Below are 13,471 nucleotides of genomic sequence, written 5' to 3' on the forward strand. Positions count from 1 at the left end.
TAGAAAAGTGGTTGGAACAATACGACTAGCCGGATAAGCACAAAATGAGCTTATTATATATGTTGTGTTCTGAGAAAATTGGGCATAATGCATGTGCGTTAAGTGTGCAGAACTCACAGGCTAATCCGGGACGACAATTTCCGCCTAAACTGGATTTTTGCTAAGAAGAGACATCATTTAAACGAAAACTTTCATAAAAGCGGAAATTGTAGTCCCTGTTTAGCCTGTGCGGACTGCACAGACTAATCTGGGATGACTATTACCGCACAAGCATTATGCCCAATTTTCTCAGAACGCGACATATATATGTATAAAACCTTACTCAATAAACCATAGATACACTAAGGTGTCATGTTTCTATAATACAGGAGTAGTTTCCAAGAAACGCACGGATCTAACTGAATATGTAATAATTAAACCTACAAGCCGATACATCATAATTAACCAAATGTATTTTTGATATCAATGGAGTGACATCACACACAAAACCATGCAAACACGTATGTATAGAAGGTGTCATCGCGTTGAACTAATTTGTCTCATTTCATATAATATTTTCTATGTATTTTCCATTATACTATGCACCACTGCCTATCGGATTGTGTGTGGTGTGAGAATGGCATTGTCAGTCGGTTATCTGCATCTTCATTATTAGTGAAATCTTGTTCATCTTCAATACAGTTATACAAGTAAGGTGCGTGAAGTTATACAAGGTAGTAGCACTATCTGCTGCTCTATCGAACTCAGGTTTTATTTATTATTTCATATCGACATCGCGGTTCGAATAAGCGTGCAGTGAAGTTATTGTGTATTTGCTATATAGCGTATTTTTGTTATAGTATACAAGTAGTTATACAAATAATCATTGAAATAACAATACAATTATAATTTAATCTTCATCATAAAGTTGTATATATTGATAATAAAAAAATAAAACATAATATGTAATAGTTGTAATAATAAACCAAATGATGAAAGCAATTTATTCAGTGATATTTTTGACTTGGGTTATTGCGGGAACCAAAGCGACGGACACAAATGGAAACATCACGACGATTAAAATTGGGATCCTCTTAATGACGTCAGCCGTGGAACCGTTTGACCGACGACGGGCCGGCCCCGCTATAGAAATAGGGATCGAACACGCCGAGCGAAACTTCGGGATACGGTTTGATTACATTTACCACAACTACACTGGATACTGTCCTAAGGAGACGGCGGTGGGACACCTTTCTCAGCTCTACTACCAATCCCGTGTCCAAGCGGTCATAGGGCCCGCGTGCTCTGCGGTTTTAGTTGCGGTCGGGCGGCTGGCGGAGTTCCTGAAGTTGCCCATCGTAACCGGCCTCGGGGACCTCGTAGTGCGCGATCCCGATGATGCCGACATGTACCGGACACTAACGATCCTGTCGTATAACATCAGGAAACTGTCGAGTAAGGGAATTTTAATACGATTTATTTATTTATTTATATTTATATATACTAGCATTAATCAAATTCAGCGACTTTAGACATTTTCACAGTGTGCACATGATTGGATTAAATTGGTATTCAAAATAACAAATCGCATGTTTAATAAATAATCTATTTTAATTATGTTATTAAATTATTTATAGGGTCCACAGTAGTGTTTCTTTATGCTTTGCAATCGATCGATTATAGGACTGTGGTAGATTTGTTTCATTTTTAATTTCTAATTATACATTCTAACTAATAAATGCTAAGTGACAAATGCTCATTTACAATTGCAATGCCATGATAATTATTTAATCGTTCTGTGTATTTGTTCAGGTGTAAAACTCAATAACATAATATTTATTGAATAAATTAAACATTCCTGTAATATGCTTCGTTTTATTAATTAGGAACGTGCCATTCGGAATCGCATGAATGCTTTAACGGGATTGTCATTCCCACATTTTGTTTAAAATATGTCCATTGTTGTTTAGAAATTAATTAATGATAGAGAACCAAATTTTCGGCAAATAATAACAACAACAGGGTGATCATTATATGAAACGTATTTACAATGTGGTACACAAAATGAATTTTACTATTTAAAAAATCATTTACAGATTGAAGCATTCACGTGGATCACATTTTACTAAGATTCCGTTCCATATAAAAGATCATGTCGAGTCATGGATTGTCATTTTCTATTCAGAATGTCGTCATTTTTTTTTACTTTCATTGTTTCCGAATCGTTTGTTGCTTCCAGGAAGAAGTCGATTTATCGATGTATTGAAATATTGCTATTGTGTTCACTAAATTCTAAGAATGTACAATTGCGATTGATTTCTCCATTAGTTGACACGGCTTTTGAAAGAAAATACATATCTAAAATAGTACATATGTTCAATTTATTGTTTATATGTTCAATACAGCCGTAAGCTGTTAGTGTTATTTTAGAATAAACAAGTACATTATTGATACTGTCTATATAAGACACCAGTATTATTTAAATATGAAAATAAATTGTTTGCATAATCGTACTTTTTACCGCCATCGTAATAAATGCCGCACAAAAATACCTTAAAGTTATATCGTTTTTATCGTGTGTTTACATATATTATTTATGTGTCATAGTGTATCATATTGAAAGGTTTTCAGTTTCATTATCATAATAATATGTTCAGTTTGCAAGGAAAGGCAACATTATTCATTTGAATCCACACAGATTATGAACAAAGTATACACAGGGAAAAAAATGGAATTTTTTCTTTTATTTCTTTACGTAGTTTTATGGCTTGAAATGTTTCTACGCGTTAAATTGAATCTAAGGAAGCATAATTAATTCGTAAAGACAACTGCACTAGAGAAATATTGCATAATCGTCCGCAGAATATTTTGGTTTCGAAAAGAATAAGTTGATAAAATAAAATTGAAATACTGGTGATAGTTTGATGCGCGAGTTTTAAGATGTTACAGTTGGAACTATTTAATTAACTTTGGAGTTGATGCATATATTTGATTTATTTAAAAATCGATAATCAACCTTTAACATAAGCAGAGAACCAGCGATACATTTTTCAAAGATGCATACTTGCTTAATTTCATATCATATTAATATAAATGTTCAGTATTTAATTCATTTCATTTGCATCTCTAACGACGTATACAGTTGATGAGCATGGCGAGTTAGTTCGTCTACTTATTACGACTAAACAATTCTCTTGTAACTAAAAATTGTCGTACGATCGTTTATGCAACAGCCCCTAGCTATTTTCAAAGCCAAACCACACGATTAACATTATATCAGTTCTTTCGACGAAAAATGAGTTTGTTTTTATTCCTTTATCTCATATCAATCGCGCATTACACGTCTCGGGAGGAGCGGTGACCACAACAATGGCTTTTATTGAGTGTGGATTTTATCAATATACGTCAACACGCGACATTTGCATTGCATTATAATGAAGAGTTATTGTGTGTGTTTTTTATAGTTTGTATACGAATATTTAGATATTAAATTACCATCCGAACTATAATCCCGTAATCGGATGAACAAAGATTGGTTGACATCCTTATTTAGTATGCAGAAGAGAACTCAACGCGAAGCTTTTATCGACAACTATACATCGGAAATAGACATTGGATTAGTTTCTGTATCAGCTTTCGAAGTACAGAGTTATGTTTAATAATATTGTCCACTACAGCCCCGATGCTTTGTGTACAAGGTTCCGTTCCAAAATTACTTCTCGCGGGTACTCTATGGATTAGCGATTAACTCGTCTTTACCATTTTCATGTTCCCAATATGTTGTAAGCAGGAGTTGCATTCCTTGATAAAACGAATAGACAATGAGGCTTTGGAAGCTTTAATTCCCTAAAGAGACATTATAATGTTCAGTGAATAAAATATTCAATACAATTACACAAGTGTGTTTATTGTGTCGTTGTTGTAAATGGATCATGACTTGATTGCAGATAACATAATTAATGAACAAAAGCAATTAGAAGAGTAAACACGATGCACGCAAGTCAATCAGTAGGTATCAGATTAAGTCATTCATAATTTCTGAGTATTAAAACCCAGAATCTCGCGTCTAATGAAAGCCCAGGGAAATTGTTCAGTTCGAAAACAATTTGCGATACAGCATATCCATAACCATATGCGATTCGAAATAACGTTCAAATGTATTGCAGTATTCCAATATACCGATATCATTATTGACGCGTGTCATCTTAAATTCTTAACCCATTTATGCCTATTGGACTTTCCCATCCTTCTAAATTGGATCAATTTATTTTCAAAATGAGGGATGTCTGGTATATTAATTTCTATATTTAGAATAATTCTTACAAAATTTCCTGTTAGCAAACAGCGCAGACCCTGATGAGACGCCACATCATGCGGCGTCTCATCTGGGTCTACGCTGTTTGCCAATGCCTTTTTTTCTAGACGCTAGGCATACATGGGTTAACATTACAACACAACGATACAGATTCAGGTCACAAAGTTGTCATGTGTTCAAGGGTCGTCAACAGCCAGTCTCACTCGAAGAACGCTAGTCTAAATTGCACTGTATCTTATTAGCGACACTTAAATGAGCCGTGCTCTGTGAAAAGGGGGTTTAATGCATGTGCGTAAAGTGTCGTCCCAGATGAGCCTGTGCGGACTGCAAAATCATTACCGATCATGCCGGTTATATTGGACAATTTGAATAAAAGCTGCCCATTTAATATTGATCGAATACCAAATTATAGCTGAGAATCATGGTATATTAACGACGCCGTTCAACATATTTAGGATATCGTTAGATTAATTGAGTTTTTCGCTTTTATGGTATTTTTAGTTTCAAGGAAGTCCTTCCTTACCGAAAATCAAGTTTAGGCGGAAAGTGTCGTTCCTGATTAGCCTGTGCGGACTGCACAGGCTAATCTGGGATGACACTTTACGCACATGCATTATGCCCAGTTTTCTCAGAACGCGGCTCAATTCTGTTATTGATTTCGTAGGAAACTGGTATCTACTTGTGCCCCACTTAGATCACCATTCATATGAGCGTGCGTTATGAGATAACCCGCCTAAGTAACAAAATCTGTTATTTTTACATACAAATATTACTGTCTTTCACAGTTTTTACGTTTAGTATAATTGAAATAAATAAGCAAGATGAATGTTTCCCTTTTAACGTTAGCAATACAAATGTGACAAAATAGTGGCTATTAGTGCTACATAGACACAAATATTAGTATGTTAAAAAAACACACTCTTAATTTTCATACATATACCGTAGATGTCGTTAGAATGTCAAACGCAACGACACGTCGTGTTATGTGCGGACAATGTAAATAAAAAGCTAGTTTAATTGCAAATGCTTTGGACAATAAGTACAAACACTTCTGGAGCCGTTGTGACAACATGATTTAAACAAAAACCCATTAAGCACATATAACATTGAATTGAAAGACTTAACAGTCGACAAAGAAATGAACTATTTAAATAAAGACAAATATTACATCTTTTTATCAAAACGTTCGAAATAGCGGGACAAGCGTATTCAATTTCTTTGTATCGATATTCGATTTCCGTCAGTTACTTTCTCACGTATTGTGTTTTAGTTGTTTTTTTTTTAAAGTATGTTTGTATTTATTTTTATAAATCGAATTTTGAATTATTAAGTTTAAACCAGTTTTCATTAAACCATTATATCGTTTCATGGGCTGAGTCGGATGTTAATGTAAACATTCAATTCTAGATGAACCATTATAACTTGTTTCTTGTATTTACTTTACAAAATAAGGTACGCCTGAACAGTGAATTAGCGTAAAGGTATATTAGTAACAACCTTCATACATGCACATACTTTCAAAAAGCTTTATATATTTCAGATTCGCTTTCCGCCATACTGTCCGCATTTGACTGGAAGCACACTGCTATTTTGTATGACATCACATACGTGTTCTTTGACCTGGCTGGATCGAATCTTGTCAACGACTTCCGATCAAACACTGACCTTGCTCGACCATACGACATTCCGTTTAATCCTCAGCAGATTACTGATTACGCACACATTTTAATGGAGGCTAGTAAGCATGCACGAGGTAGGTTTTCTTCACGGAAAATGACGCAGCCCTACACAATAATAATTACATTTTAAAAAACATGCATGTTACTATATGTGACCTGTCTGTTTCCAATGTATATCATATGTTGCGGCCATTAGTCTGAGTGTTTCTAGAGCAAATCATATGTTACAGCCTGTACCTGTTTGTTTACAGTGTATAATGTATTGTGTGGTCTTTGCCCCGTCTGTCTCAAGTGAAAACCATATGTTACGGCCTTTAAACTGATAGTTTTTAGTATATACCATAAAGTGTTGGTTTCACCACGCCTGTTTCTAGTGTAAATCATTTATAACTGCATTTTCTCTTTATCTTTTTTTTCAGTTTATTTTTATGGTATTGTCTTTGTACCGACTGTTTCTATTGTAAATAATATGTTACAGCCTTTTGCATGTTTGTATATCATATCTTATGACCTCTGTCCTGTCTGTTTGCGTTTGTCACCATATAATATGGCTTTTTTTGTTTGTTTCTAGTGTAACTCATATGAGACGGTCTTTGATTATTCTATTTCAATGTTTCAAGTGTGAACTACATTTTACGGTTCTTCATTTTGTATATTTCCATTGTAAATAACATGTTGCGTGATATTGACATGTCTTTTGCATGTGATTATCATATTTAATTGTGTAAACAATGTCTTTTCATGACCTTTATAATGTATGTTTCAAGTGTATATGTTTTCAATGATTTTCATATACAGGACTTGTGTCTATTTCCAGTGTTCATCATACTATGCGACTCGGACGTGCTCCGACACATCCTATATCGGGCCTACTACAAGGGAATGGCGGAAGGGGATTACGTGTTTATCACCATGGAGCTGTTTCCTAGCGACTGGTTAGGTTACTACATGAAATTCCTGAGAGGTACTTCAGGTTATGGACCTGATAGTAAATTGTTTTGTGCCAAGTACAATAAGTTTTATGCCATGTACGAAATATTACACGCATGTCGGGATCGGGTTGCTGTAGCCGCTGTATTTACATTTTATTCAAATTATACCAAGGTCGTAGATCTCTCATTTACGCATATACATAAATTTTAAAGAATATTATTGTTTTAATTCGAATGACAAGAAGGTTCCGAATGATTTTGATTCCAAATGTTGTCAGCACTTAATAGTAGGTTGTTACTAGACAACCTTATTCTAATGCTATAATGTCACATTGCTAGGCGACGAGAAAGACACGGCGGTAACCAAGGCGTACGAGTCGCTTCTGCTGCTCACTTTACGTCAGCCAGATAATCCCGAGTACACGGCGTTTGCGGATGAGGTCAAGGTGCGAGCCAGGCGGGACTATGGTTACGAGTTTGGATCGGACGAAGAGGTATCCGTGTTTAAATTATAAGTTGTATTAAAACATACAGTATGAACACAGCAGTTGTTTGAGTTCTAGATTCCACAACGAATGAATCATGCGAGGCTAGATCCCAGGGTCGTTATGTTTAGTTGTGTATTGAATCTCTAGATTTAGACCTGATATGTTATCTAGTTATATTTGCGATTAAAATCTCGCCTGGAAGACGACCGATTCGCCCACTTAATCACGTTACAAAGCGGTTGGTAAGAATTGATATAGCGGTTGCAAACCCCTGACAAGCTAAAACAAGAGTGGATATTCATGTTATTCTACATATTGAAGTTTCCACTTGCACTTGTCGAGATCACGTTTCGGCGTTTGAAATTGTGTAAATTCAATATTTGCAATTTATCAATCTGGATACCGACTTTGTGGGTTATATGGATCCGAATAACACAGTGAACCATATTTCCTTTTATATCAAAAAGATACACGAAATATTTAAATAATAATGGAATCCAAAGCATTCATCCCATCGTGGAAAATGGCGGAAAAACTGATAGCAACCTGCTTCCCGATTTATCGATCGCTTGTATGTCAATCAATATTTAAATAAGAGTTTGATTGGCAGATGGCAAGATGTAGTTTAACGTCATTTGAAAGATGATTATTGACAAACTCTTATTCCAATTAGTCAGCGGAGTTTGTATTTATTTATGTGATGCTGTTAAAATTTTAATTTATAATCATTATTCAGGAACAACAATTTCATCACTGGTTCAACATTGTTTTTTGTGTAAACAATTTGATCACGTTGTCATTTTTTTCAGGTGAATTATTTCATTACTGCGTTTTATGACAGCGCCATCTATTTAGCCAAGTCTTACAGAACTATTCTTGACGAGGGAGGAGACGTGAATGATGGAATGGCGGTTGCACAGCGCCTGTGGAACGGCACATTTGAAGGTCACCAGATATTCAATCCTTGTTATGGCGGTCGCATTCATATCCTATTTTTTTTTAATTGTTGACGCGCATAATTTGCATAATTTTCCCTTTTGTACAACACTTTCCGAGGATGCAAGGAAACTAGTTGCGAAACTAAAATAGTCAGAAAAACAACAGCCGAATGGAAAGCTGTTTTCTCCTGTAACCCTGTGTCCCTATTCCTCTGTGTGGCTAGGTATTAAAACTGTATTACTTATTAACTTATAGCCATGATTTTCCATCATATGGGGAAGTGTAAACATAGTCTTTGATATAGTTTTAACTTTCTTAGAACATACTTCACATTTTGTTCGATAGACACATAAATGTACAGCACTTGAACATGTGCCTCCCAAATATGTTAACATTTACTAATGCTCCTAAGAAGATAGTGTTTGAAACAGCCTATTAAAAGCTATGAATAGTTCAGATAATACTCTTAATGGGTGCAATTAAGTCAATTCGTTTAATTAAACTATATGTTATTTTTGTCGCATACTGCTATGAACTACAACAAAATGACACTGTTCTTACAAAATAGTGGGTATTTACTTTTTTCATTCACTTGTTGCACATAATACTGTCGTTTGAGCAACATTACTAGTATACGCATATGTACACAACACATGTGGAAAAAAATAAAACAGAGTTCGTTTGAAAACTAGACCGATGAAACTGACGCGGGTATAGGCAGGTTCAATTTGTATCTTGCTAACGAGAAATACGATTTGTTTCCGGAATCACAATGACTGAAACGTATCTCTGAAATTGTATTTATTCTTTACACATATCAATATATCTTTGTAAAACAAGTTCAGCCGCCGCTGATGAAAATAGTGTAGAAGGTTATAGACAACAAACTAACATGGCGCACTGACAATCCTCTGTAACGACGACAATCCAGTTCAAAGAAATATATCGTCGCTGTTATTTTATAATAAGCCACACTTTGAACGCGTTATTTGATCTAAATATGTTATACACATATTTAATCAGCATCATATTAATCCATTCTGTGACACACGATACTTTTCGTGTTAAAGTATTACCAATTATGTGTTAGTGATTTAAACCAACGCCTGGTAGAAATACATGTTGATCAAACGGCATCTTGTTAGCATTACACGTCCAAAATAGTTTTAAACGTCATGCGAAGTATTGAAAAGTACGAAATGATTAAATAATGATAAAATTACATCTATAGTGTAGTTAGCAAGTAATTTATTATTTTTCAAACGGTACCGCTTTTAAAACCGAAAGAATGATTTCTTGACGTATAAGTTCAATTCGACAAACGCGATTATTTTTAAGTTTTAAAGCGCAAAAAGACGGATTTCTAACCTGTAACCACCAGATATATTCTAATTGGAATAGATAAAATATGTTTCTTATTGATACTTAAATTTTCTATCCAAATAATGTGTGTGGCTTTTATGCAGACTGTTTATGCCTTGTCATTATGCTTGCATTCCTTTTACGATCCAAAGCTATTTTATCAGGAAGCATTACTAAATATACCGAATCTACACTTTACACGGAATTTTATCTCTTCAAGATAATCTCGCAATGTTAAAAAACTTAAAATCATTGATAGGAGTGGAAATATATTTCAGAAACGGGACAGCGCCAGTTGATAAACAATTAATTATTTTATCAACATTAAATAAAAAATCAGCTTCATGACTTATTATAAACAGTAAAGCAAAGTTTAGTCGTATCCGTGCGTTAATACCGGTGGTACATGGTAAGATAAATATGTTACTTGTTCTTAGTGAACCCTTACCATATAATTCAGGTTAGTTTATGCATGTTGTTCTCGTGCTCCGCTAATAATTTTATTATGGATTTGCAGGAATAACTGGTCCAGTCAAAGTAGACGCTGTTGGGAGCAGAGAGGCAGATTTTGACCTATTTGACATGATATCACCATTGACTCGACAATTCCAGGTATTATCTATTAAATATTTCATATGTACCTGTCAAAGTTATAATATACTCTTATTTGTGAATGAAATCGGCATTCATAGTCAACCGTACACGAAGTTCACGTTAAGATCTTATCTACTCTCGTCCAGTTTAAATAAAAAAACATTTATGTATGTACATTTTTGTAAACCGTTGTGAAGTGACACAATCGAATTTGGAATATGAACAAATACTTTGTATTTTTTTTAAATTTATTCTAATTTAATTTAATATTTTATTTCTTATTCAGTGAATTGTAAGTTCCATGGAAACTTATCCGCAGCATATAAAATGGAGTTTTTTTTTTTTTTTTTTTTTTTTTTTTTTTTTTTTTTTTTTTTTTTTTTTTTTTTATTAAGACTTTTTTTTTTTTTTTTTACAATGTAAACATGTATATGAGCATACAACACAGTGATTGTACAAAGCAATAAAGTTCAGAAATGTTATACAAGATATGCTAATATATATATAATTTTTAGAGAGAAAAGAAAAGAACAACAGAGAAATAGTTATGAACAATGATGAGTTGTATAAAGTCGGAAGAAAGCATACTGGACTTGTGTGTTTTGTTGTATATTCACAATGATCTTGTCCGATTGAGAAAAAAAAATAAACAAAACTATTTTAGAGGGATAAACTAACATTAGAGTGAAATGTATATTAGTGGACAAAACATTATGAGAATTTAATCCGATTCCATTTTTGTTCAAAGATTTGTAATGTGTCATTACTGAGGGCTATTTCTTTCTCAATCTGGATTTTTAGTTTAAGACTATGGACAAAACAATTAAAATTTGGTACTTGTTTTTTGTATTTCATGTTTAAGATAAAATATTTCATCAATATAACCATAAAATTTACAATATTATTACAGTCTATTGATTTCAATGAGTTAATTCCGAAACTTACATCTAAGAAAGATAGTTTAATGTTTAGTTGATGTTGTTCAAGAAAAGATATTAATTGATTCCAAATAGGCTGGATGTGTTTGCACTCCCAAAAAAGATGTTCTATAGTTTCAATGTTTTCACTGCAGAAGTCACACAGATTTGAGTTAGATAATTTGCATTTATAGAGATATTTATTTGTAGCTATAATTCTATGGATGTATTTATATTGAAAATTTCTCAGTGTGCTTTCAATTGTTGCTCTATATGGCATGGTAAATATGTGTTTCCAATTTAGTTCATTTTCTCCAAAAACGACTTGCCATTTATTTTTGATTTTGGAGTTTTCTGTAGGGTTTTTAATTTGTAGTGTGTAAAATATTTTATTTGTTTTGTTTTTTCTTCCAAGTATGTTTTCTACAAATGTTGTTTGAGTACATGGTGTATTATTTGTATTGATTTCAGATTTAATATGTATGGGTATGCTTTTGATTAGTGTGTAGTACTTCAGAAAATTATTTGAAGGTATTCCGTATATGTAGCATATATTATCAAAAGAGTAGAAATCCTTAATTCTGTAGTCATATAATTGGTCGACATATTTAATGCTTCGTTCAAACCAGTCTTTATAGAAAAACGTCTTATTGTTTGACGTTATGTCTTTATTATTCCATATTATTGTTTTACTGCTGGTTTGGGTTTCTAAATTATGAGTGACATCACTCCACGCTGATAGAACATCAGACAGAAATATGTTTTCGTTTGCAATTTCATGTAAGATAGTATTGCTGATGTTACATTCAAAGAGTAAGGAGTCACCATATTTTTTTAGGATTTTCTGGTAGAATAATTTCCATTTATATAAAATGGAGTTGCTATAAATTAATTTTCTGTTTGATATTGCCTCTCTAATATTTGACACATATCACAAGTATTGCATCTCGAAATAAAAAAAGCATCGGACGACACAAGTGACACGCAGCATGTTTAACCCATTTATGCCTAGTGGAATATCCCATCCTTCTAAATTGGATCAATTTATTTTCAAAATTAGGGATGTCTAGTATATTTATTTCTATATTTAGAATATTTATTACAGATATTACTTTAAGCAAACAGTGCAGACCCAGATGAGACGCCGCTCATCTGGGTCTACACTGTTTGCCAAGGCCTTTTGTATATATATAAATGGGTTAATTGGTACCTTTTATTCCAACTGATACAAAGATGCTATATGTTTTCCCGCTTATCGAAAAGAAATTGCGATTACGCTTACCAAATTTTAACACACTTCTGCATTCAATTCGATCGTATAAACCATCGTATAAACTTAAGCTTTATCGCATAGGTAATATTATGGCACGTTTATTCAATCTGATTTTCTCTGTAATTCTGTGTTACTCCATACTCTATCATTTGTGTAGCAAACAAAGAAACAAATTCACTTATTTATAATTGTTCAGAACTTTACATGATAAAAGTCTTAAATGAAGATGAAGTTTATCATGGGAAAATCATTAATAATTGCAAGGCTTTATAATTTGATTAACGGTTTGATACATATCCGTAATATCCCATATTGCCCGAAAGGAGAAAAGTGAATCAAACATCCGAAAATGAAGATAAGCTTATATAGTCGCCGCTGTGTCCGTCCAAATTACTTATGGTGATTGAATTGCATTTGCGGATGTTTGAAACTATATTCCGCAAAATATGCCTTCTGTCTCACTCGCATTTGATGCCTGAAGCAATGCACGAAATAACGCCTTAAAGCCTTTCTAATGATCGCTTTTACAATTATAATTATTTGCATTACTTTTATTTTCAAGTCGTATGCGTATTATCGTTCATTATTTTTAGTAATGGTGTTTAAATAAAAGATCGTTTGCATTATTTCAAATAATTTAATTTAATTCTTGCTTAAAATAGGTCAACTGTATGTTCATCCAGTGTATAACACCATAAACATAAACTGTATTAGAGAAAATAAAATAATTGTCCCATTATAATTTTCAATAATGCAGAAGATTGGTCGTTTCCGGGGTGCTACACAACTCTACGTGCCGACAGAGGGCGTCGCGGTTGTGTGGCCCAAAGGACTTCCGCCGGATATGCCCACCTGTGGGTACACCGGCGCGCTTTGTATTGTTGACATCGGTAAGCGTGGCACACCATATATTTGTCGGGTTAATACAAGAAAATTGCCTATCACGTTTTTTAACATTTTATTTGTTGCCGTTCTTTAAAGTAGAACGATTTT

At 33.6% G+C, this 13,471-nt stretch overlaps 1 protein-coding gene across 1 annotated transcript in view; it reads left to right on the forward strand.

Annotated features, from left to right (window-relative positions):
* Nucleotides 1-971: 971 nt before the first annotated feature.
* Nucleotides 972-13,471, forward strand: part of LOC127846134 (atrial natriuretic peptide receptor 1-like) — a 47,389-nt gene continuing 34,889 nt past the window's right edge. The window contains exons 1-7 of the mRNA XM_052377311.1: nt 972-1,434; nt 5,835-6,047; nt 6,791-6,937; nt 7,245-7,399; nt 8,203-8,338; nt 10,212-10,306; nt 13,236-13,368. Of these exons, the coding sequence (XP_052233271.1) occupies nt 972-1,434; nt 5,835-6,047; nt 6,791-6,937; nt 7,245-7,399; nt 8,203-8,338; nt 10,212-10,306; nt 13,236-13,368 (1,342 nt within the window). The remainder of the gene's footprint in view (nt 1,435-5,834; nt 6,048-6,790; nt 6,938-7,244; nt 7,400-8,202; nt 8,339-10,211; nt 10,307-13,235; nt 13,369-13,471) is intronic.

This window comes from Dreissena polymorpha, chromosome 9 (genome assembly GCF_020536995.1).
Source record: "Dreissena polymorpha isolate Duluth1 chromosome 9, UMN_Dpol_1.0, whole genome shotgun sequence".
NCBI lineage: Eukaryota > Metazoa > Mollusca > Bivalvia > Myida > Dreissenidae > Dreissena > Dreissena polymorpha.